This window comes from Carassius gibelio, chromosome A6 (genome assembly GCF_023724105.1).
Source record: "Carassius gibelio isolate Cgi1373 ecotype wild population from Czech Republic chromosome A6, carGib1.2-hapl.c, whole genome shotgun sequence".
In the NCBI taxonomy this organism is placed as follows: Eukaryota; Metazoa; Chordata; class Actinopteri; order Cypriniformes; family Cyprinidae; genus Carassius; species Carassius gibelio.
This window is the reverse complement of record NC_068376.1, coordinates 25,403,556-25,430,281: the sequence shown is the minus strand read 5'-3', so window position 1 is coordinate 25,430,281 and position 26,726 is coordinate 25,403,556. Positions and strand designations below refer to the sequence as shown.

Genomic DNA, 26,726 nt, shown 5'->3' with positions numbered 1-26,726 from the left:
ACTTGATCTTTGCTTTCTAAGCAGATGTTTGCTCCCTGTAATCTTAATCAGAAGTCAAGCCATTTACACAGTAAACAGGTGTGAGAGGTAGAAATGTGGCGAGGTGCCATGGAGCCACATCTCGCGTAATCAAATCTCATTAGAGACGTGTGTGGAATCACACATGCAAATAAGGATGATTAATATTTAGTTATTTGTTGAGGAAATAATAAGGATGGTAAACACAATCATTCTAGTCTAAAGCATCAAACCACACACACAATGAGCTTTGGCTGAGTGGCTTATGTGCGTAGAGAGCAAGTTTGTGATTGAAATCAGAATCTGCTTGCTATGTTTTGCATCAGCTTGTTAATGGAAGACCTTGGTTTAAAGGCTTCATGTTTTGAGAAAACATAATTACCAATTTCATGAAATCTATTCTATAAAACATTAAAGAAGTGGTTGAAATCATTTATGAAATTTCTCATTTGCAGTGGTAATGTCTATAAGCTCATCTCTCTGTTAGCACTTTAGACAATGATGACAGATTTTTCTGCTTTACACGGCTAACGCTTTACAGTCTGCACTGTGACTTGATATAAAGAATAAAGTAAGTGTAAATTGCCTAAAGCATTATTGGTCAATAATTCAGCTGGCTTGATGCTAATATTGTTTATGGTAGTGAACCAACCAATCATAAACATATTTTCAAACAAATGTGCCTGGGTATTGTAATAAAACCAAACATGTATTTTCTACTGTGGAAAAAAAAGAAAGAAAAAGTAATATTAATAACGATGTTTTATTTTATTTTTATAATGTGATGCTATTTCTTTAAATATATATTTGAAGTAAAAGTAATATAACGTAATCTAATAATTTTATATTAGGGAATATATTATTAATATTTATTATTTATGTTGATTGTCAAAAGTTTGTATCCGTATTTGTCATTGACACTAAAACATTCAAAACTGTTTCTTCACCATTGCAAAGTAGGAAATGCTATTAAACTGCAGAACCAGATCAAAATCATCCATAAGCCAATGGCTGATCTTACTGGGAGTAATAATAATAAAAAAATAATGCATGAAATCAATAACAAAAGCCAATGCCCTATAATTTATCTTTCATTCTCTGCACTAGGCTCCTCATACCCTGGATTATACCCATCATTGCGAATGTAAACAAATGCAATACTGTCAGTTGTTACTCTATTTAGAGTCACAATTCATCACTGGTCTTGACGTTATTGCCGAGCCTCCCAGCCCTATCCATTTGCTGCCTATCCTGTGCATTATCCCTCAGAGCATTTCTGCCATGGCAATTAAATCTGTCTTGCTTCTGTAGCAGAATCTGCGTTCGAGCAAAGATGCCTGATGTACTGTACATTGATAGTGAAGGCTCAGCAGTAAAGACAGGATAAAGGGACTCCAGATCAAGCATAAAATTACAGATGGTGGCCCTGAAATACATCAAGAGATGGTAAACGACTGTATTTTTGCACTCGACCTGCGTCATGCTTCATTACCTTATCAATGAAATGTGCCTCAAACATTGTAGGAAGGCAATATTTCTCATTTGATTCTCATAACAAGCAAGTGTGCTCATTATTTTGCTGAATGAACAAGCTCTTTATGCTTAAATTAACTTCAATCTTGGAATGCAATTGCATCTAAATAAAGGTTCTTTATTGGTTACATGAAGATTCTTCTCAATGCACAAAAGATTCTTTATATTTGATAAGTTTCCTTAGATCATTAAAATGTGTTAGCTACAACAAATAATATATATAAGTTGTTTCTTTTTTTTTCTTTTTTTTTTTACAGTGTACAGGTGAACAGTTATTTATCTGTCATACACTACACCGTATCAATACTGGAAGGAACCAGTTCTACATAATAAATATATAATAAAACAGACCATATTCATCTACTTTTAACATAAGTGACATGAGCATTCCTGTTCATTGTGTCAGATGTGAGAGCTTTGAAACTTCCTGTTTTCTCAATTAAGACGCCATTCGCAAATGTTACTATGGCTGCAAGTCATGAACATGAAACATTTGACTTAATTTGCCACATTACGTTTAACTCCTGAGAATATACAGAGCAATGTGTTCGCTTAGAGCCATGAATGAAAAATGAAAAATGTCACAAAGTTAATGCACCCAGACATGAAGCTGAGCCAGTTAACTTTTACACCTTGCCTTTAAAATCTGTTGGTGGAGGAATTGCAGCTTACAATTTCTGTCCATCATAAAGAGGGATCAAAGAGTGCCCAATGTGGGACACAGTGAGGAATCTCGATAGTTCTTGTGCTGAGAATCCTGGGAAAATAGAAGGAGTGCTTCAGCAGTGCAGTTTGTAAGTGTATGTTTAAATGGTTATGTTTTCTAATCAGACAGGTAACACTTTTGTCATTGTGATATTGACATTGATATTTTTGCCTCGAGCTGACAGGTGACTGTCAATGATTGTCCCATGCTGACTATTTAATGCGGCAATGCAGATCTACTTAAACACAATTTGGGCTCTGGCAGGATGTTGACAGCAATGGGCTATAGTGACATTACCCTCAGGATGCCCTCAGTAGTTTGTTATGGGAAGTTTTAATAACTAACAAAAAAAGTTGTTCACAGTTACTTCTTTTGAATAATAATTTATGTGTGGAATAAAATAATAACCACAAGGCAGGCTACGCTCACATGCAGGTGCATCTCAATAAATTAGAATGTCATGGAAAAGTAGTTTGGTTCTTTTAATTTTGATGATTTTGGTTCACATTTAACAAAAACCCACCAATTCAACAAATAAGAATGTGGTGACATGCGAAACAGCTAATCAACTCAAAACACCTGCAAAGGTTTCCTGAGCCTTCAAAATGGTCTTTCAGTCTGGTTCACTAAGCTACACAATCATGGGGAAAAAGCTGGCTGTTCACAGAGTGCTGTATCCAAGCATGTTAACATAAAGCTGGAGTGGAAGGAAAAAGTGTGGAAGAAAAAGATGAACAACCAACTGAGAGAACCGCAGCCTTGTGAGGATCGTCAAGCAAAATCAATTCAAGAATCTGAGTGATATTCACAAGGAATGGACTGAGGCTGGGGTCAAGGCATCAAGAGCCACCACGCACAGAAGTGTCAAGAAATTTGCTGAACCGCTGACAACGTCACCTTACCTGGGATAAGGAGAAGAAGAACTGGACTGTTGCCCAGTGGTCCAAAGTCCTCTTTTCAGATGAGAGCAAGTTTTGTATTTCATTTGGAAACCAAGGTCCTAGAGCCTGGAGGAAGGGTGGAGAAGCTCATAGCACAAGTTGCTTGAAGTCCAGTGTTAAGTTTCCACAGTCTGTGATGATTTGGCATGCAATGTCATCTATTGGTGTTGATGTGCTTGACTGGGCAACAAACTCACCAGACCTGAACCCCATTGAAAATCTATGGGGTATGTCAAGAGGAAAATGATAAATAAGAGACCAAAAAATGCAGATGAGCTGAAGGTCACTGTCAAAGAAACTTGGGCTTCCAGACCACCTCAGCAGTGCCACAAACTGATCACCTCCATGTCACACCGAATTGAGACATTAATTACAGCAAAAGGAGCCCCTAAATGAACAGTAAATGAACATACTTTCCAACAATTCACTAAAACTGTTTTTAATAGTAGTATTATTGGTCTTATGAAGTATTTTAATTTGTTGATATAGTGAATTGGTGGGTTTTTGTTAAATGTGAGCCAAAATCATCAAAATTAAAAGAACCAAAGACTTAAACTACTTCAGTCTGTATGCACTGCATTTTTTTTTAAATTAACGATTTGTTGATGAATCATCATTATGTGAGACACACTGTTATTTATAAAACAAAAATCCAACTGAGGTGCAGGTCTATCATTAAAGTATTAATGAAATTTCAATTGGTTTCCATCTATACATTTTAATCTAAAAATATTTAAATCAAATGTAAATTATCACATTAAAAACAACAACAACAACAACAACAAAACAGCCTGAATCTTATAAAACAGCAAGTCAATACATTTTCTGTCAACATAATGGTGCAGTTACAGCAACGGCCAGCAGGGAATAATTGTCAAAGCTAACCAGTCAAACCTTTACCCCTGATGCTCACAGCACATACTTAAATGTTCCTTGTTGGAGGTTCTGTGGGCAGACAGTGGGTGAAGGCTTACAGTTAGGTAAACTAGGGTGATTACATTCCATTTTCCCAGCTATTTTCTCTACAAAAGCTTTGTCACATCTGAAAGCATCATTACACCATGAAGGTCAAATGCCAGATTTCCCACCTTTGAAGCACACTGTGCCAGACATGACAAAGCAGACATGTAGGCTATGTCTGTGACACTGTCTGTCTTCATGTTGTAAATATATAGTAAATATAATTTCAGAAACTTACGTAATTACTTCTGTAGTGACAGGCTTTACCCTAAGCTGCACTGTTAGACTTTTTATCGTATTTTTGCGGTAACTTACTGGCAGCACTATTGCCAGTAAGTTACTGTAAATTCCCCTTTACAGTAGCTTACCTGTAAATGTGTTTTACGGTAAGATGCCCTTACCGCAATTTCATTTTACAGTAAGAAGCCCTTACTGTGATTACATTTTACAGTAAAATGCCCTTACCGTGATTTAATTTTACAGTATGATTCCCTTACTGCAATTTCATTTTACAGTATATTAGTCATTTTATTGTAATTTATTAAAAATATTTTAATATTTATATTTTACATTAATGCTATTGAATTTAACAAATTCCAAAAAAAGTGACTTGAGTCCATGTACATCAACATATTCTTTATTGTGCTTTTTTGTCAAACAAAATATTTTATTTTAAACAAATAATCTAATTAAAACAAAACTAAGATACAAAACAAATAAAAAAAAAAAAAAATCACAATAAAAATACACTTCAGAAACAGTTCCAAACTTCCACTCCACCAATCACAGCAGATCACTGGTGTCAGGTGGCATCAATTCCTTTCTGCAAATGGAATGTAGAGAGAGAAACAGGGAGAAAGGGGAAAATAAATAAATAAAGAAAACAAAACAAAACAATTACATCCTTGGAGTAACACACTCACACAGCAAGTTCTACAGATTGTAGCACCAGCACCAGATTTGAGTATAAGTTGCATCAGTCCAAAAATACGTCATGACGAGGAAAAAAAACATATATAAGTCGCACTGGACTATAAGTCGCATTTATTTAGAGCGCCCTCTCGCGGCTGGATACGGTAATGTTTTCTCTTGGTTCATCTCTCTCGGTTCATGTCAAATTAATTTTGATAAATAAGTCGCACCTGACTATAAGTCGCAGGACCAGCCAAACTATGAAAAAAAGTGTGACTAATAGTCCGGAAAATACTATATATATATACGATCAACATTCTTCAAATTATCTTCTTTTTGTATTACACAAAAGAAAGTCATACAGGTTTGAAATGACATGGGGTGGAATACATGATATACATTAATTTTAATTTTGGGTTAACTAATCAAGTTTTTTGTGGTGAATTACTCACCTCTGTACCATCTCCAGCATAGTGGATGCTGCCTCCTGATACTCCAGATTGAAAACATAAAAGGAGCCGAAAAAGACAGCGAAAGCACTGGCAAAGTTATGAAGTTGGTTAGCTTCATAGAAGACCTTCCCCTCAATGCTGCAGTAGGTTGCAAACAGCAGACTACTCCCTAAAACAAAGGCATCTTCAGCTAAATTGTTTCTTGTAATAGAATTCTCAACAATTATTTCTCATACCTAGCATGATCACCTGTGGTGTGGTAGGCAATGTCATCTCCTGCTCAACCGACATCTTGGTTGAGGTTGGCTGAAAGAAAAAATAAATAAAAGATTCTCAGATATTTAATGATATATAGATGGAACTTTAATTTTTCAGATAATGTTTATTGCAAATATTTTGTATTTTAATTCCTAAATATAAAACAATATACAGTCAGACGCAGTCAATAATACGAATCTAATGTTGTGATGCGAGATACCAGCGGTCATGTGACAAAAGAACTCAAACCCAAAGACTCGAAAGATTTTTTACTAATCATTTCTGTTTCTGCATAGTGCTATGGGTTTTTGGCTTGAAGAACGAACGACTCGGACCCGAAGACTCGAGAGATGAACGAATCATTTCTCTTTCCGGTATTGACAGCATATCCTCTATGGGACTGAGGAAGAACGAAAGACTCAGACCTGAACCCGAGACTTGAAAAGATTAACTAATTGTTTCTGTTTCACACATGGCACAGGCCAGCAGACAGATCAGAGTCAGACACTGATGAGCAGAAAACTAAACAAACTAGAACAAACGTGATAAATATGAAGTTGCAAAGGAAAGAACGCCTCGGATCAGGAGGTGAGGTAAACTAACAGAGTCAGACTGCAATAGCCTGAACTTAAGACCCAACAACTAATCATTAATAAAACATTTTGGTTTCTTATTATTTGGCTTTGGCTGCATTACCCTATAGTTTATTTTGTATTCTTTTTACAAATGTAATCAAAATTTTCGTAAGTTCTAGATGTGTTGGGATATTTAACATACCATTTTATTTATATTATTCCGAAATGAACAAAATGACTCGAAAAAGATTCTTTAATTTTGCTGAACGAGACTCAAATATCCGAGTCAGTAAAATTATCCGAACTTCCCACTACTACACAGCGGTGTTTCTTTTATGAATCAATCTGCGTTTTCAAACAAATCTAGTGAGTCAATGACCCATTCAAAAAGACAGTCGCTTGCTTTGTTCCTGAATAAATCTGCTGTTTGAACGAACTGACTGAATGAATCATTCAGTGACAAAGACAATGACTTGCCGTCCCCTACTGGCAGTTTTAGTTTAATTTTTAAAGTATTTTTTCAGTTATTTAAACCATTTAATATTTCTATATTCAAAACCTTCCATTTAAAACATTAAACTCATAGCATATTGTTATCATAAATTTAAATGCATTCTTGCCCCTTCAGAGCCTCAGTGAACAGAAAGTTGCAAACAACTTTTCTCCAGTGTTGTGAAGTATTTCCATGTGAAACTGAATATTAAATAGAGGGCAGGGTTTTACTTTATTTTTTATTATTTTTTTTTTAAGGTTAGATAAAAAAAAATGACCTAAGTGCTCCTAAAAGGAAATGTAAGTGTAAAGCCCTGCAAGTTATGCATTACAATATGTTAATCACGTAATGCATCTGATAGTCAAAACATATACTTACAAAGCCAAAGATCCTCAGTGCTTGTGGCTCTTAAAAGAGCCTTTGGGCTGTAGTTAGCTCCTGTTGACACAGGGAAAAGAGAAAAAGAAGAAACATTATTTTTCGTCAATGATTATTGGCTAATGACTGTATGAACATGTTAAATCACAGATCTGGGATCACTTACACAATCAGATGACAATCAACACTGAAAAAAGGGAGAAGAAAATCAGTTTTACCAATAATTAGCATTGAATATCAAAATATTTTGCAATTAATATGTTTCAGTTAATCTATTGGTCTGCCTTTACATTGCTTTAAAAGCGTTACTATTTTAACATGTCATATTTCTGTCACGTGCAGAGTGAATCGCACGGTGAACCAGACAGTTTGCAGCATTCAATTGGCTGTCGGTCAAAAAAACCTCTTACATCTTGTCTAGACTTTGTTGATGAGAGGATTCGCGAGCCTGCATAATTCGGAACTGAATTAAAATGGCGTTATGAGCAGTGAGTAGATTCTGACTAACTTGAACACCTTTGATAGGTAATTGTGTTCAAGAGACCAGACAACTAACGTTAACGTTATGTCTGTGAATGGCTACATTGATGCTCACCGCAGCAAAACGCGTTGTACGATTAATTTGCCATTCTCCAGAGAGTGAACACAAATAAGCATTAATATACACTGGAGCGTTTGCCAAATCTATTGCGCCAATACATTATTTCAGTATCCATTGAGTGTGTGCTCTTGCTTGCGGTGGACTGGGGGAGAGAGACTGCGAGAGAGTGCGTTTGAGAATTCGCGCCAACGTTACTTTAAATAGCCTAACGTCACACACATTTAACGGCATTCATTTAAATGACGAGTAAAATATACCATAACTGGTCGTAAAAAAATACGGAAAACCATTGTTTGTTTGTTACTACATTGGGTCTATCTGTAAAAGGCAGTCAGTTAACTGTATGACATAATGGGATATGAAAGCGGCAGTTTTTGAGGAAAACTAAAAGTTCCTTCAGACTGTCCTGTTAATAATAGCCTATTAGATTGTATTATTTACTTTCTTCATAAATTTAGCTATATTTAATTGATATTGGTAATGGTTTACGTTGTTAAAGTAACTTATAAAATAAATTTGTTAAGTAAAAGGTACTTACCTCAGAAAATCTCGCAGCTGGCGTCTAGGTATGATCCACTCTGAGAGACGTCAGTTTTGCGCGCACTCAACACGTCACACAAACATCAGTTTACATTCTGCCAGGTTGTTCCGTGGGCTTTGCACGTGAGCAACAATTTAAAATTTGTGAGGTTTAAGCAAAGTTATTATAATTATTATAATTATAATTATTATTATTATTATTATTGCTATTTAAATATCACCACACCTGTGCTCTTTTACCTGGCATAAAAATAAAACCAAAAATGCCTAATTTGCCTCTATGGGAACCAGTTGTCCATTACTATTATTATTAGGGCCCGAGCACCAATTGTGAGAGGACCCTATTGTTTCTGCTCCGTTTATTATTATTATTATTATTATTATTATTATTATTATTATTATTATTGTTGTTGTTGTTGTTGTTGTTGTTTTTTGGAGAAAATGCTACTATTAAAATTAACATCCAGTGTGTGAAATGAGAATGATTTTATGATTTTCATCTGCAGAACAAGACAGAAAAAACTATAAAACATTATCATATGACATTTTAATAGGCCTAAAATACAAGTTGTGGACACAATGACAAAGGCAGTGATTACAATTTAATTGTATGTAAATAAATCTGTCTTCTTCATTTACAGTAGCACTACTGCTTTTGCGTAAACAGTAAAGTACTGTAAATTACCATATACAGTAAGTTACTGTAAAATTCATACAAAATACCCACAATGCAGTGCATATTACAGTAGTTTACCGTAAATAATATAAATGGTATTTTACTGGGCTTTTTTGCGGTAAGTTACTGTAAAATTGCGGCAAAGTCTAACAGTGTGAGATGAATATAGAGAGTAGATACCATGTGTTTGATACACTGTGGCACATTGCTCTTGCGAAGTAAGTCACAAGCAAAACTCAGCTCTTAAAAAGCAATACACGCGCATACAGTCGTGGCCAAAAATATTGGCACCCTTGGTAAATATGACCAAAGAAGGCTGTGAAAATTGATCTGCATTGTTAATCCTTCTGATCTTTTATTTAAAAAATTCACAAAAATGTATCCTTCCATTGGTTAATAAGAATTTAAAATGGGGGGAAATATCCTTATGAAATAAAGGTTTTTCTCAAATACTCGTTGGACACAGTTATTGGAATCCATAGAAATTCTTATGAGTGAAATATCTCTGAAGTATGTTCCCATTCATATTCAAAATATTGAGCACTCCAGCATGATTATAAACATGAAATTATCCAGACATTGCTTCCTGTTTCACAGAAATATAAAGAGGAGGGAAAACAAAGCCCAAATTCCCTTAAGCATCCATCAAAATTAGAAAAACCAAAGAATATATTTCTGATATGCAGCAAAAGATAATTGAGCTTCACAAATTAGTAAAGTGGTTTTAAGAAAAGAGCTATAGCAGTGAAAATTCCCATTTCCACCATCAGGGCAATAATTGAGAATTTACAATCAACATAAAATGTTGTAAAACTGCCTGGAAGAGGAGAGAAGGAGAGTTTGAGTGGCTAAAGACTCTCCAAGGATCACAGCTGGAAAATGGCAGAAAATAATTGAGTCTCGGGTTCAGAAATCTTAATAATAGTAATAATAATAATAATAATAATAATAATAATAGATAGTCAAACAGCACCTACATCGCCACATGTTGTTTTGGAGGGCTTCTAGAAAAATTCTCCTAGCTCACAAACTCCAGCATTTTCAGTTATCAGACATGACTGGAACTTCAAATGGGACTTGCTTCTATGGTGAGATGAAACTAAAACATTTACTTTTTAACAGCAAACACTCAAGATGGGTTTGGTGAACACAGAGATAAAAAATACCCCATGTGTACAATGAAATATACTGCTGTATTTTTGATGTCGTGGGTCTATATTTCTGCTGGAGGCCCTGGACATCTTGTTTAGACACATGGCATCTCTTTTTATTTTGATTACATCAAATACCAACAGATAAAAAATCAGTAAGAAACTAACTCTGTTAGAAATCTTATAATGGGCCATGTTTAGAACTTCCAACCGTATAGTAATCCAAACACAATCCTCAAAAACAGAAGTGAACTAAAGAGGACCATCATGGAGCTGGGAATCTAAAGGGTCTGGAGTGATTCTGGATGAAGGAATGGTCACTGACTCCTTTGGAGGTTTCAAAAAGTATTGAATAAAAGGGTGCCGTTAATTGTGGCCAATGTCTATTAGAGAAAAACATTTATTTCATAATGATATTTCCCCCGCTTTAAATTCTTATTATCCAATGAAAGGATACATGTTTGTGATTTTTTTTTAATAAAAGATCAAAAGGATTAACAATGCAGATTAATTTTCACAACCTTCTTTGATCATATTTACCAAGGGTGCCAATATTTTTGGCCACAACTGTAGAGTCTTCTTTAGAATCAGCCCCTAATTAATGCTATTTTGAACAAAGAGGTCTAAAATTCCTTGAGAGAGCAATTAATCAATGGCAGTTGCTTGGCAGGTGCATGCAGTGCTTGACGCATGTGACCTGATATCTCCGATCTTTACTTCAAGGGTGCTCAATTCTGTATACAATTTTTCTGAAGCAAATCACCTGAGCCGTTAATTCCAAGTGACTGATCACTCTATATTACAACTGCTTGCAGCAGACAGGGAAAAACAGTCTAAAAAAGTCTATTTCACGCTATTATAAAAGCCCATAACACCTTCTGAAATATGATTTTCTGATTTATATGTATGCACATATATTTATGCAAGGAGAACCTGCTTTTTGCCACTTACAGGGCCATTCACACAGAAGGTGTTTTTTTCATTCTATTGTGCTACTTTTCCATTGTTTTTCATTCAGTGTATAGATCTCTTTGACATCTTTGACAATTGCGTCTCACATCTTTTGCAGTGTCTCACGCTTGAAACAGCATCCTAAAAATGCTGCATCATGCACAAGATGCTGCAAAAGACAAAAGAAGAAGAAATTAAAAGAAGTTCAGCTTTTACAAAAGACCTTGAGACCTTGCATTCGTTCCCCCATTCCCCTGTCTATGTCTAATGTTTTTCAAAGCAAAAAAACGCATTCTGTGTGAATGGCACCTAATGTTGTAGCCATGGCCTTTTGAAAAACTAAAACCTAAAAAGATCAACCGTACATACTGTCTTTGCTTGGTAAAAGTGTACATCTCTGAGTTTGTGGAAAAGCAGTGTGGCAGTATTGAGATTTTCAGAAAAAACAAAACAAAAAAAAACTAGTCTTTATACCACAGACCGTCTTCACATACTATTTCTTTAGAAAGTTGTCTTTATCAATTCCAATAGAGTTTTATGTTAACGTTTGAAATTAATTTGAAAATAAAATGGTTTAATAGATTTCCTTCTATAATAAAATGCATAGAAAAAAAGGTATAATAATAAAATGTTAATTGTGTAGTAATTCATGTAAATATATACATATGACATTTCTCTGATCTTAATTTTTTTTCCACTCAGCTTGCCACAGTGTATCCTGGGATTATCTTCACTCTTCTCTGTGAATGACACGCGATGCTTCTTTAGAATCAGCAGTATCTTTTCGTTCATCATTTTTGATGCCTTAAAATATTGCCTCCATAAGCTCTTCACTAAGTTTCAATTTTTGATAGCTTGTTTCTTCAAATCACACTGTTGAAAACACACTCACTTGAGTTTTTCTGTTTATGACTATGACTTATATTGTGGTTGTCTCTCCATAGCACATTCATAAACCTCTAATACTTTGACTGGACACACACATTAATTGCATGAATTAAGTAGTGTTGTCGCAAGCAGTAGTGGTCTCTAAATTCTTCCTTTGTTTCTTAGAAGTGGTGGGGAGGGTGGCATCTAATTTATTGTTCAATAAAGCTAATATCTGTTTTGCTCACTTAGCTCTATTTATCTGAGTAATGGTCTTTTACAGAGTCTGCCCTTCCCACTCCATCGAGGCAGCGAGGTATGCATATGGCATCAGAGTCTGACTACATTTCATTCAGTTCCCCCTGTGAATAAACAAGGAGGAAATATTGGAATGATGTGGCTACATAAAGCTATATATGCTCAGTATAATGAAATAATTTGCTAGTATTTTTGTCAAGTCATTTGTCAAATAAACACAGGTTTTTGTTTGTATGCCGTGCACCATATTAGAAACATATTCATCATTATGAGGTATGGGCACTGGTCATATTAATGAATGCATACATATACAACCAACATAATCTACATTGTATTTGTCTTCCATAATCTGAGGACTTTTTAATCAGCCTAGCCACATAATTAATAGTATGCATATTATTAGCATGGTAGCATGGTAAACTGTTTACTTATATGACACATAATCACAAATAAACATTACCACACTCATTGGCCTTATGACTGGCTTGTAATTAACCTGTTTATAAAGAAAGGAGGTAAAAGAAATCGGGTGTCCTGGTGCAGATAAATGCTATGAAGTCAGTAGAGATAATTCTCAATCACCAAAAACTGTCGCCAAAGTCTAGACCTCAAGGTTCCTTGGAGCCATCATTACTAAAAAATCTCAAATGGGTAAGTAACATTGTCTTCAGAACTAAAAAGGTTTTATTCCCGGAGACATCTAGAAGTTCAGTCGGCCCCAGGCGGTTCTACAGTTCTCTTTAGTCTTACACTGCCATTGTTGAATCAGTTCTCACCTCACCATAAGCATCTGGTATGTCAGTCACACCATGTGTTCTGAAACAAACCATTGCAGTCTGGTCCCTTTTTCCTGAACATATCTACTGAACAAACCAGTACTGTATCTTGGATTATCAGCAACATCAGAATGCTTGATTCTTAAAGAGCAGTCACACTTAAAATGCAGTCACATTAGCCAAATTTTGCAGGAAAAAAAGGTCCATAAGCACACAGAAGTAACTTTCAAACCAAGAAGTTTTCTGTTGGTTAACATGGCAAATCTGCATGACCAACTTGAACCAGTGGTGGAATTTGTCAAAATCCCCAATCGTGTAATTCCAATTGAAATGACATAATTTTACCTAAAAAACAGAAAAATGGTACTGTATGTGTACCTGCAAGAAGGCGAAGAAGTTATCAAATGAGATTACACTGGTGTTCAAGTTGGACATGTGAATTTGCCACAATGACCAACAGAAAACAGCTTGGTTTGAAAGTAACTTCTGTGAGAACTGTGCTTCAAGCACCATTAATGTAGTCCTCATTGTTACAGTGTCCATTGTGTTTCTACTGTAGGTCAAATGTTTTGGCAATTGTAATTCCAATTAATCTTTTTATTAGAAGAACATTTACAATAATATACACGTAGTATTATATTATTATAACTCAAATGTTTCATGTCTGTATTTATTTAGTGTAAATTCTTTATAAGTTTACTCAGCCAGTAAACCTTTTGAGTTATTTTTATGTACTTAAAGTCACCTGAAAAAATATTAAAGGGTTATATGATACTTTTTTTTAAAAGATCATTATTTGTATATTTGGTGTAACAGAATATGTTGACATGCTTTAATGTTCAAAAAACACATTATTTTTCTAATACTGCACATTATTGTAGGTCCTTTATGCCCTGCCTCTCTTAAACATGTAATTTTCTACAAAGTCCCTCCTTCCGACAAGCGCAGTCTGCTCTGATTGGCCAACTGACCCAGTGCATTGTGATTGGACGAACACCGCAAGCACTCGTTGGACATGTAATGTCCTTTTCCATAATCACAAGCTTCATCTTTCAATATATATGTAAAGACAGTTAATAAAGTCCTTAGTTTTACCATCAGTTCAAGCTCGAAAGGGGAAAGGAGTCGTGTGACAGATACAGTGATGAAGCTCGTATGTGTTTGCAGTACACAAGCTACAGACGGTTAAGACAGCTGACTCCACTGTGTGACTGTCTCTCTCTCTCTCTCTCTCTCTCTCTCTCACTTTCTCTCTTTCTCCCACACACACGAGCGCACACGCATACACGCTAAACTCCGCATTTAACATTTAATAGCAAATACTTAAACTAATGTGAAAACATACTTAAAGTAGCTGATTCAGAAGTGCCAGATTGTTGTAGAAAAGTCAGAATTACCTCCTCTCCTAGGTTCACGAAATGCATTGCTGTTCTGTTGTAAGTAATCTTAAAGATTCCTAAATACATGTACTTTCGGAGGGCCACATAAAGTGCTTTTGCTTTCGCCTAGAAAAACACAGCATCTCCCTGATCTGGCTGCTTCAACACTAACTGTGGTTACCGAAACCATGCCCCCTTTCTTTGCGTCAACATTTGGGCAGCATTACGCAAATATTTCCACATAGTGACGTAGACGTGTGGGGGCGTGTTTGAATGAGCCGTTTTAGGGGGCGTGGCAGTCATAAGATTGATTAAGAATATCTCTTTGGATTTGAGACTTTAGTCTTTGCAACTTTACAGATCTTCTCCATGCACCAAGAGCTTGTAACACTCCAAAGAGAAAGGAAAAACTTGAAATCGCATCATGTTACCTCTTTAAGTATAGTACTTTGCCAGCTAAATATTCCTCAGTGCTACCATATAGAATACTGAACTTTAGCCATATTCATCATACATTTGAAACATGCTCTTTTATTTTAGGTATCACATTTTAAAACAAAGGAAAATATGCATTGCTAAGCTCCAGCAAGTAATGAAGACAGAGCCTGCAGAAAATCCAATCAATACACTGTCTCTGTGAGCACTGCGCTGTGGCCTCTTCTTCACTTGAGGTCTTGCTCTAGCTACATGTGACAAATATAAATTAATTAAATACACAAATATTTCAACATCTCTGGATCATTCTGCTATCTAGACTCCTAATTGTTAAACCGAGATGGCTGTTGATTGGATGCCGCAGAAGCTTCATCTAATGCAGACCTAATTTTAGAAAATGTTAGCATTGCACTAGTATATGTTTCGGTTTTCAAAAGAAAAATAAATGTGAACAGGAGAGAAATAAATTCTTTATTTACATGTGTGAAAGACAGCAGTAATGAAATTCAGCTCACATAAAAATGTGAGAATTTGAGGAGTGTGAAATGTGATGTTGTGAATTTAAAGAGATAGTGTATGAAGAGATTGTGAGGATGCAGATCTCCTGTGTACTGTAAAGCCAATGCATAAGTTTAAAGCTAAGGATTGGGTAACAAACATAAAATAAGCTTTTTCAAAGTTGACTCAAAGGTATTTTTTTTTTTTTTTTTTTTTAAGTAAAAATGTCCAGATATTTCTGCAACAGCGGGAAACTGACTGGTTGATGGTGCTGCAAGAATGTGCATGATCTCAGCAGGGGCAAACTGGGTCATGCTAACCAGCCAAACCTTGACCAAAACACTCGAGCACTAAAGGCATCACTGAATTACTCTTCAGCTGTATCAGCAGTCAAATAAAAGCTATTCTGGGAGAGGGTCAGCACAGGTAGAACTTTGTTGAGATTATGTTACCCACCAAATACTACTCACTTTAAATCAGAAAAAAAACAAATAAATAAATAAATAAATAAAAAGAGAGAAAGAGAAGAGAAAAGAGAGTACAAACCCTCTCTCTTCTTTACTTTGCTGAAGTTGCTTTACATACAGTTGGAGAAAAATTATGATGAATGAAGCTTTCATCTAACGTGAATTGCTGATGGCCCCTTAGACTTGGGGACCAATTAATTTTCTGCCAAGTTGCAATGTGCTGAGATTATTCTTTCAGATCTATCTATCTATCTATCTATCTATCTATCTATCTATCTATCTATCTATCTATCTATCTACTACCTTATAATTGAAATTGCAAATATTTTCATTTTTTTGTGCTGCTCCGCAGAGGCAGATCTTTGGGCTTTCTAATACAATTTTAGCTTTTTATTTAGTGGATTTCATCTATTGTATCCTCAGGCTGCTCACTCGGTAAAAAATGTTGCATTATTGATATCTGTGTTTTTTTGAGATGCCGTATCTGTATATGCTCAACACATCACAAGAGTGGCTGACCCCTCTTTTCTTCTTCTCATTGTCTCATTTCCAGCTGCTCCGACACTTTCACCGAGGTTATTTCCCTGACAGAGCACAACCGTGTTCTTACAGTCAAATACATAGATTTCCTCTGGGATGAACGCTTATTGAGCACAGTGTCTGATATATGGTGCGTAGCTCTCAAAGAGATGTACTATTTTATAGATCTTTACTTACGATATATCTTTTCACAGACTCTGCCTGCAGTATCCAATGCTTTCTGCTGTTAACTCCAGTGTTTTTTAAAGTCCTTGTCACCATCAGTCAGCATTTACCTTAATGTATCCAGGAGTGGGCCTGGAATATGAAAGCTACGTAAAATGTTTTCCACACGTTTATAAAAGCTTCACAATAAGACACATGCGTCTAGGCATTAATCAGCACACAAGCTTCAAGATGCAAAAAAGCTGTGACGCTGGATTCAGCAAACCCCGAGTGAAGAAAAATGATACAATTTAATGTCAAATCTGCACACAAACCTCATTCAACATGCAAACAGAATTTACAGAAACATTGTACAGAATCTGGGTTTGACTCTACGTGGAGCCATTCCAAAATCAAATAAAAATGCATTTTCTGGAAGAAAAGTGTGTTGTTTCTGAATTGTCCACTTATGGATACAACTATTTCATAAGATTTAATGAATTCCAACCCTGTTTTACGGAATCCATGAGAATGTGATTCATTACGTCATACTTACCAGAACATCAAGGTCATTCTAAGGCATATGAGGCGTTTATTTTTTTATTTATATATGAACATTAAGTGTGTGCCTGTTTGATGATATACTGATCTATGCCTAATGGGTTAAGAGCAGCAGATTCACTGTAGGGTTTATGTGGTATTGAATATAGCTATGCAGCTTGTTAATACACCATGAACCGTTATTAATAATCAGTTCAATGCAAAATGTTCAACAAAGCATGTGATTAATTGTGTCAACCCTTCTGTTGCCTTATGCTTTTTGGAATTCGACAGAAATTACGATTATTTAACCAACAACTCCTTTGTACACATAATAACCCACATTTAATGAATGCACAGTATACAGTATCTGAAATATAAAATGTCAATAATATTTGCTTCCAACGAAAAATAAAAATACAAAGTTCATACCCTGACATAAAACTTGCTTGGCTACATGATGCCACGAAGAAAGCAAAAACGGTTTACAGAGTTTGCATTTACAAAAAAAAAAAAAAAAAAAAAAAAAAAAAATTCTGGTAGCTCCAAGGTCACCAATGATTTTCAAAGATTTAATACAAAAACACCCCACAAAAGTATACACAACTGACATGATTGATCAGTTACAGTGCGCAAAAAAAACCTACGCTTTGTAAAATGAGTATGACTGAGAGTTTGACAATAACACATTAATTGCAAAAATGTCCTTCAGGTGCCATTATGTTGCGCTTTTTTCCGTCTGTTTCCTTTTCACTGACCTTTTGTGAGAACTTGTCCAACAAAATAAATTGTCCTTGGTCCATTATGCTGTGCTCTGATTGTTTCCCTTGATTTCCATGGAGACCCTCTCCTTGCGTCCAGAGTATTCTCCGATAAAAGAGCCGTCCTCGTTGAAGTGAGCATCCTCGTCGCCGTAGTCCACCATGCTGTCTCCACTGTCCCCTCCTTTCAAGTCACCATTCAACGAATGCTGGCTGCTTTTCAGTGGTTTCTCATCATTATCACTGTGTAAGACATGGAAAAATAACTGAGTTTGGCTGTCTTGGTCTTTGTTATGTTTGATTGGTCTAATGCTAAACCAATTCCTCTAGAAGATATGGAGGAGCTAGATAATATCATTTTGTACTCACTCACATAATTTTTTAATATTTTTTTAAATATAATCTTCTTTTTTCAATAATCTTTATGCAACTATTTCCATAAAATTAATAATGACCTGTCCATCTCCAAAATTAATCAAAAAAGCATAACAAAGTATACATTTATCCCACATGAGATTGACACATATGTGCCTACTATTTCAGTTATACACACTGCTGTTTAAAAGTTTGGGGTCAGTAAAAACAAAACAAAACAAAACAAAACGAAAAAAAAATTAAGGAATTAATAGTAATTAATATTTTTCTTTTGCAAGGATGCATTATATTGAATAAAAAACTGAAAATTACAGAAAATTTGTTTCAAAGTAATGCTGGGTTTTTCGGGGTTTACTCGTCAAATGCTGACGAAAAAATGTTTTTAACATTGAAAATAATAATAGATATTTATTGAGCACCATATCAGCGTATTAGAATGATTTCTGAATGATCATGCCACTGAAGACTGGAAACGTCTGCTTTTAAAATAGGCTATATTTTATTAAAAAAATATTTTATAAATATATTAAAATAATACAAATGTATATTTATTCATTGATAAAAAAAAATAATTCACTATATATATATTTTTTTTTTTTTTTCACTATATATTATATATATATATATATATATATATATTTTTTTTTTTTTTTTACACAGTAAATGCAGTCTTTAAGACATTTCAAAAACATAAAAAATCTTACTGACCCAAACTTTTGAATGGTAAGTATTTTAAAGTCATATGCAAACTTTGTGTAATGAAAAAAATTTAAATTTAAGGTTTGCTTTATTTATAACATAATGAGGAGACTGTTTAACCCTTGCTTTTTGCCCAAAATTCAATATCAATAATGTGTTTAACAAATAACAAATGTACTAACTAATGGCATTTTAAAGTCAATTATAATATTCATATTGAAAAAGGGAATAATTTACAATAAATAATGACTTTGTCTGGTCCTTACACAAATCTTCTTGTCTTCAGAAGGCATGACATAGAAATAATAATGATTATAAAATGATTAAAAAAAAATCCAGGTTCATAACAATATGAGGGTGAGTAAATAATAACAGAATTGCCATTATTGTGTGAACAACTCCTTTAAAATAGCAACAAAGAAACACTCCAGCATTACAATTAATTGCCATTACAAACACACCGTGCATGTGCCTATAAAACCACCAGCCCCACACTCAGTGGAAGGACTAATATCATAGATGAATAAAAACTTATGCGATTCTGAAGGAGGATGGGTGCATTTGAGCATGCTTTATCTTCACTCAAACTGTGAAGCTCATGCATTCACACACTGAATGACGTCTACATAAAACAGGCCTTGCGTTTCTAATAGTGGAACACAAGACAACGATCAGGCACATCTATAGTTCAGCCTTCATTAAGAATATGTCTCGGATAACCTGCTCACAATATTTCAGATTAATTTTCACTACAAACACCATTCCTCAAAGAGAATGTTATCGGATCTCCGAATGATTAATGAAACAAGAAACACATTTGATGCTGGCTAATCACAAAGCACCACATAAAACAGGAACACATCAGTGTCATCGATGTGTGAACAAAACTGGTTTTGTTGTTATTTTTTAGCACATACGTGTGGTGGTTACTTTAGCTTGCTGCACGTCCAGAGCTCAGGCTGGTTTGGTGCTGGCTTTCAAACCAAAGAAAAAATGCACAAATTACAAGTAAATAGTGTCAGAGGTTGCCGTCATTCTGCCTCTATGTGTGCAGTAAATCCTGGTGGCGGTCTGAAATACCTGTATTCACAGAAGGTATCATCATTTATGCCCTGGGACTCCAAGTCGGGGTGCAGGTCCTCTTTCTCTTTCACTGAATGAACAAAAGACACACACAACCATTTAAAACAGTCTAATAAATAGTCTAAATTATATTTGCACACATAAATATATGTACGTCAAGGTAATTTAAGGTTAGCCTGTAGCTACGTTTCATGCCAGCTGTTCCATCAATGTTTTTCATTCATTAAGATTATTAGTATTAAAATTGTACTGCATCAGCAAGCACAACTGCAAGTTCATTTTAACACATGCAAGTGAACAGACCTGGCTCATGCTGTTTCTGTACAGTAATTAGAAGAAAAAAAATCACAGCTGTAAAGGTTACAACAGTTTAGAAGAACAACGTTATTGGGTAGAATCTTGACTCAAACCCAATTTACAGCCCCCAACGAAGATGCAAAATGTTCTAAATATAAGCGTGTTAACATGTTCCATGTGCTACTGTGATGATCGAGGTGTGAATGTGATATACAATGATTTTCCATCTTACTTTCAGTGTGTTTTTTACTTCTTGTTAAACCTTTTGGCTTTATTATTCTTAAAAGAAAATCTTCAGACAGTGTGGACATTTGCTAGTGTTCTCTGACTGATTTTTTAACAGATGCCATTCACATTCACATTTACTCTGCAATTTTTCTCCAGCAACTGATTTGGTTCATTGTGTGAGAGATTACCTGAGTACTTTCCGCCTTTGTTTCGGTTCACAAAGCATGCTATGAGCACTATGAGGGTGAGCAGAGCTATGGCACACATGAGCCCGATGAACCAGGCCTGGTTGGAGTTGCCTCCATGAATGCTGGCCAGACCTGTGAGAGACAAAGCATTCTCTAAGTTTGACATTTCCTGAGGACACTACATTGAATACTGACATCCAGTGAGAACGTCTTACGCTACATGAGAGACACCAGGCAAACTCTAGAATGGAAATGTGCAAATATTAATATTAAACTGCCAGGCTGCATGTCTAATTACTCAGTGCCAGAGGCTGATAAAGCATAATTCCTTCTATCAAATCCACAGAACACATGCTCTATGGACATGATGGCACGCCACGCATGACAATTTTATCACAGGATTTTGCTCGGGACTCTTGATGAGATGGGAAAAGAAGAGAAAAAGACAATTTTGCTTTGCATTTCCGTCATCTCGGAGACTGCGTTCTCCTCACCTTTAGCACTGGTCCTGATAATGTCCTCAAAAATACTAGAATTATCAACCCAGCTTTTAGTCATGAGACGCACTGTGTATTCAGTCCCAGGTTCGAGCCCTTCAATGATGTGGAAAGTCTTAGAAGAATTTAGCGCATTGGAAATCTCCCAGATACCTTCATCTACAGGATGTACATAGTGGGTGAAGTGATATTAGTATACTAAGAAACCTGTGCTATATATATATACACACATAATTATGTATTATTGTATAATTAATGTTATACAATTAAAAGTAATATTTTATACAAAGTAACACAATTTATAATTGAAACTATAGGTATTTGTAAATTCCATCAAGATTATATCATGTAATTTATATATATATATATATATATATATATATATATATATATATATATATATATATATATATATATATATCATGTAATTTATATATATATATAAAGTTGACAGCCTTAATAATTATATTTTATATTTATGCTATAAATTATTATTGTAAATCTATATATATCTACTCCTAAATTTACAATAATGCTCTAAAGATAAATCATGTAATGAACTTTTTATCTTTTGAATTTAATGTGACTACACAACCAGTGAGAAATCCTATAGAAACTCAAGGTTTCATTTAGAAGAACAGGGATGGAGAACGGTAAGAAAAGCTTACGGTTTTTCATAAAGGCAACATATAACTCTGACTCCGTCTGCTCTGTGCCTGGAATCCAGCTGATATTTGCAAAGTTGTGACTAACTGAGGTGCTAATATTCAACACAGCTGAGAGAAGAGAGAGATGACACAGCGGGTTAGTACTGTAAATGACACGAGGAAGGGTTGCTTGTTAGATGACTTGGAGAAGAAAGAGTGCCTTCTTTATTTTCTTTATGTTTGCTGTAATATATGATCTTTGCCAGACATCACTTCAACAAAATTATGCTATAACCATATTTTTTGACTTGCATTGACTTGCAAAAGAAAAAGGGATTTAAGGCCCACTCAAACCAAGGACGATTACTATAAAGTTATAGTTAAAGTTAAAGTTACATTTAAAAGACTACCACAATTCAGTCCACACCGCAATTATATCAATAACAGAACAAAGAAAGGATATTGTTGGAATCCCTTTCTATATATATATATATATATATATATATATATATATATTTTTTTTTTTTTTTTTTTTTTTCTGGTGATCATTAAAACATCACAGCCAATCAGAATCCATCCTGATTTAAAGGCATAAAGTTTATACAGTGGCAGACAACAAAAATGCAGCACATGCTTATAATAAACATACTGATACTGTGCATGGGTGTGGATGTTAATATAGTTATCGTTATAGTTATCTTTTCGTTATAGTTCTTAACACTGTCCTAACCAGGTGTGGAACCAGAGAAAATAATAAAAGATATATGTATATTTTTTTTAATTATTCAAAGTTTTTCACATCCTGTTTTTAAGCAGGTAACCCCACCCACAAGGAAATCTGATTGGTTTAAATCCAATTCCACATAACTAACTATTGTGCAGTTTCATGATCATAATACTAATAAAATAAATAAATAAAAACATTGATTTGTTCACATCTTCAGATGAAATAACGTGCTTCAAATGGAAACAAACATAATAACTAATTCATAAATACATATGTTTTACTAGTACAGTATATGACATTACTAGTGAAGTAAAAACGCTGGAGCACTCAAACTAATGCAAAATAATTACCAGTTTGACAAAGGCATTTTGTCAAACTGGTACTTAGGAGCTCATAATTACTGTAATCTTGTCATGTGAATAATAAATGTGTTTTGAGTGGCTGGTAGTTCGTTGCATTGCAGAACATTTTTACTTTCATTGTGGTCAGACTAATTACTTGTCACTGGAAACCCAAGAGTCGCGGCTGGTTAGGACACAGTGCAAAGAAGTTAAAGTGAAGGGTTGTCGCAAACAAATGGCAGGTCTTCAGATGACAGAATGAATAGAAGAGTGGGGTTTAATTTCCAACAGAAACATAGCTGCGAGTCTCCTGTAATTAAATGACTAATTAACGACCTGTATAATGATGTGCTTGTTACACTGGGTGAAATAAGAAGAAATAATAAGAGATCATTTTAGACAGAGTCTCAGAGTAGTAATTACGCAGTCACCAAATTCTGAGAGTTGCTGAAAGACCTGAATGCAGCGTACACTGTTTCTATTCAGGAAGCCAGAAGTATTCGACTTGGACAATTGCTACCTACACGGTGTGCCGCCGGAGCTATATCAATCACAGATAACTTGTGTTTTCATCACCTTCAGGTGTAGCAATTAGGCAGACTGTTGTCTGCTGTCAAAACTCATTACTACACATCTCAATCACACAACACCTCTCCCTTTGGGCGAAACATGCAAATGGAACACATTTATTCTCAGGCTCTTTTCAGGAATCCATCTGCACCGAAGGACTGCAGCTATCCTGCCCATCGCCCCATGCTTGAATGACATCCTCTAATCGTGATGCGTTTCCATCCACCCTGTTATTGTAGAAACTGCGTTAATCATCGGTGTGGTGTGACACCTTTGCTTGACATAGAAATGATGCTATAAATATTGAGCGAGCTAGCTGGAGGTTTGTCAGTCCGCATCTGCTGCCACAGTGGGAGGGAGGAAAGCTCGTGCCACACGTGTCCTGCAAGTCTAGTCCCGAAAGCCACTTTTGTGGGGAAATTTAGCAACAGAATTTAAACGACTTCCCTTTATCCATTTAAAAGCCACTTCTGTGCTACATCAGCACTATTCCTCAGTCCACTGATAAGTCCCAACAAATCAGACATTGACACTTCATCCATAAATACAGTACACTACCGTTTGTGGTCAGTTTGATTTTATTTATTTTCTTATTTTAAAGTAATGAATACTTTATTCAGGAAGAAAATTTTCAATTGTGACAGAAAAGACTTGCTTTTTTTTTTATCCCAAAATTACATTTTAATATATTATGATATAAAAAAACCGCTGTAATAATATGCTACAGTATTACTGTTTTATTGTATTTTTGATCAAATAAATGGAACTTAGGTGATCATACTGTAAGAGACTTCTATCAGGAAAACAATCTTACCAACCCCAAACTTTTGAATATGTTTCTATTACAAAACTGAATATTTGTAGAGTTCACTAGCATAAAACCTCAAATCATTTATTATTTGTTTTTTACAAACTTGTTTTTTGTGATTAGTACCTATGGAAGAAAGAGTAGCATTAGCCACAGGGGAAACAGTAGTTTTTCTTGGAGGAAATTGTGAGCCGGATTTTCCTGAAAAGAAAGAAAGTGTTTTAAATGGTTTGAACTGTTGTAAGGTAGTGATATGGCTTACATATAGGTAGCCATGTGATGTATTAAATTAACGGATGCTAAATGAAATATAAAAATTATCTATGTTAGCTGAACCACAGCATTATGCAATAAATATTTTGAATGGAACGGGATTGAATGGTCATGGCTAAATCATTTAGTTTCAGTTAGCAACATAGAGCAGATGACAGGTTAATAGTGAGATTTATCTAATTTAGCTAACACCTATGGAAGATGTATACTATCAGCTAAACTCACACAAGCACAGGGCCAAAAAAAGAAAAGAGAAAAAAGAATTGATTGACAAGAATCGATTACACTATTATGACCACATGCATTTTCAAGATAGAGTCCTACATTACAATACAGTTACAGTTTTAGCTTCTAGTCTAGTGTGTTAGCTGTTTCTAGTGCTAAAGACAACAGACGACTTCATACTGATGTTGAAAGAGGCCACATCTGTTGAGGCTGGCAAAACAAAAGCAATAAAGCAATGAAAAAGACATATTGCAAGGACGACAGAAAGACAGTGAAATCAAGACAACTTTAGTTCATAAGACAGCTTGTTTATAAGACAGCAGTGCCTGTTACGGAAGCATTAAAGCAAGAATGCAATAGCAAGAAGCTTGGAAAGTTCCATTCCAAAGTATTTCAAAATATGATGGCATATTTTTAAATGTCACACCAGAAATATGACACTATTAAAGAATGGGTTTGAAAGGCATATTGTATGTATCAGATGGAAATACCATGGTACGTGAGATGGAAATTAAGGTATTTCAAAGAATTTAATAGTTTCGTGGGCAAACACAGGATATTGCCATGGTAAACTGTAACTGAAACTGAAATCTACAAATGCAAATAGATGAATTGTACACTTAAATGTGTATTTTGGATGTTATATTTCCACTAGTCTGAAAGAAGACATGATATGGTTGCAAAAACCAAAATCTTAAAACTTACCAGAAAAAAAAAAAATAAAATAAATTAGGGCCGGGACTTTAACGCGTTAATTGAGATTAATTAATTACACAAAAAATAACGCATTAACTAAGATTAATTAATTACAGAAAAAAAAAAAAAAATCCCGCATTTTTAATAACGTATTTTTGCACCGCGGAACGTTTCTCACTGGATGAGTTTCGGCGGACCGATTATACTGAAGCACCAACTAGCGTTCGCACATCACCACAGCACACATCGAGCCTCAAGTATCACCTCAACGCAAAACATATAGCAGCTAGCGTGGACTTTACACTTTATGTTGAACTATGTATTATTTTGTGGGTGCAACAGTTTATGTTGAACTCTTTATTGTTTTGGCCAAGGTTATTGAGAATTGGACTTAGCATGTTATGGCCTCTGAACCAACAGAGAGATGATTTCTAATAGTCAGTGTTTCCAATATTCTGAATGTAATTGACAGTATTGTGTTTTACTTAAAAACACTTTACAGAAGGTTCCAGCACCTATAAGCTTCCTGAATTTCTGAAATGTACTATTTCTAAATTGTTTCTAAATATGCTATTGCTACACTTAATGGCAAACATTGCACTGGTCTGCTGGACTTGGTTGAACAAAAATAAACAATATTTTGTTGCTTAAGCTTATGTATTCAGTCATTATTCAATGGTATACTATAAATCCATGTGAAAAAAAAAAAAAAAAACTTCTCACTGTCAGGTCAAATATTTATATGCGATTAAAATGCGATTAATTTCGATTAATTAATTACAAAGCCTCTAATTAATTCCCTAATTAATTGAGTCCCGGCCCTAAAATAAATAATCATATTAAATCACAATGGTATGTACATGGAAACCAAGCAATTTCAAATAATACAATAGTTTCACCATGTTTCATGGGCAAAAAACTAAAATGGTATTGCCATGGTGCAGAAATACTATGATACTTTTATTATATTATCAATATTCTACTCCCAGTACTTAAATGAAACACTAATTATTAACCGTATTTGAAATCAGCTGATTTTCAGCAGCTGTTTCCCATTGACACATAAAGATATCTCCCCTCACATCACAGCACTCATTTGTTTTCTTGACTGTTTTCTATTACTCTGCCAAAATACTGGAAATATGCCTTTGGATTTTCATCTCAATCATATTTCTTCCATAAACTTCCTTATGAACCCTCAGCGAAACGGAAATAAACAGCACTTTATCAACAATCTGCTAACTGCTGATGATAAGTATGGC

General features: G+C 34.9%; 1 protein-coding gene and 1 long non-coding RNA gene across 8 annotated transcripts in view; both read right to left on the bottom strand.

Annotated features, from left to right (window-relative positions):
• Positions 1-4,869: 4,869 nt before the first annotated feature.
• Positions 4,870-9,193, bottom strand: LOC128015160 (uncharacterized). The gene is made up of 5 exons (XR_008183813.1): positions 8,366-9,193; positions 7,393-7,413; positions 7,227-7,286; positions 5,523-5,828; positions 4,870-4,981 (listed from the first exon to the last, which is right to left on the bottom strand). It is a non-coding gene; the product is annotated as an uncharacterized LOC128015160 (long non-coding RNA).
• A 7,608-nt stretch (positions 9,194-16,801) lies between these two features.
• LOC128015861 (neural cell adhesion molecule L1-like protein) overlaps positions 16,802-26,726 on the bottom strand; it is an 85,984-nt gene continuing 76,059 nt past the window's right edge. For 5 of the 7 annotated variants that reach the window (XM_052600075.1, XM_052600078.1, XM_052600074.1 and 2 more), the window contains 3 exons: positions 20,681-20,812; positions 19,965-20,037; positions 16,802-18,053 (listed from right to left, as the gene is read on the bottom strand). In XM_052600075.1, the coding sequence (XP_052456035.1) occupies positions 17,852-18,053; positions 19,965-20,037; positions 20,681-20,812 (407 nt within the window). In that variant the 3' untranslated portion in view covers positions 16,802-17,851. Of the gene's footprint in view, positions 18,054-19,121; positions 19,165-19,801; positions 19,859-19,964; positions 20,038-20,680; positions 20,813-26,726 lie in introns of all 7 variants that reach the window. The other 2 variants (XR_008184018.1, XM_052600079.1) reach the window with 2 other exon arrangements.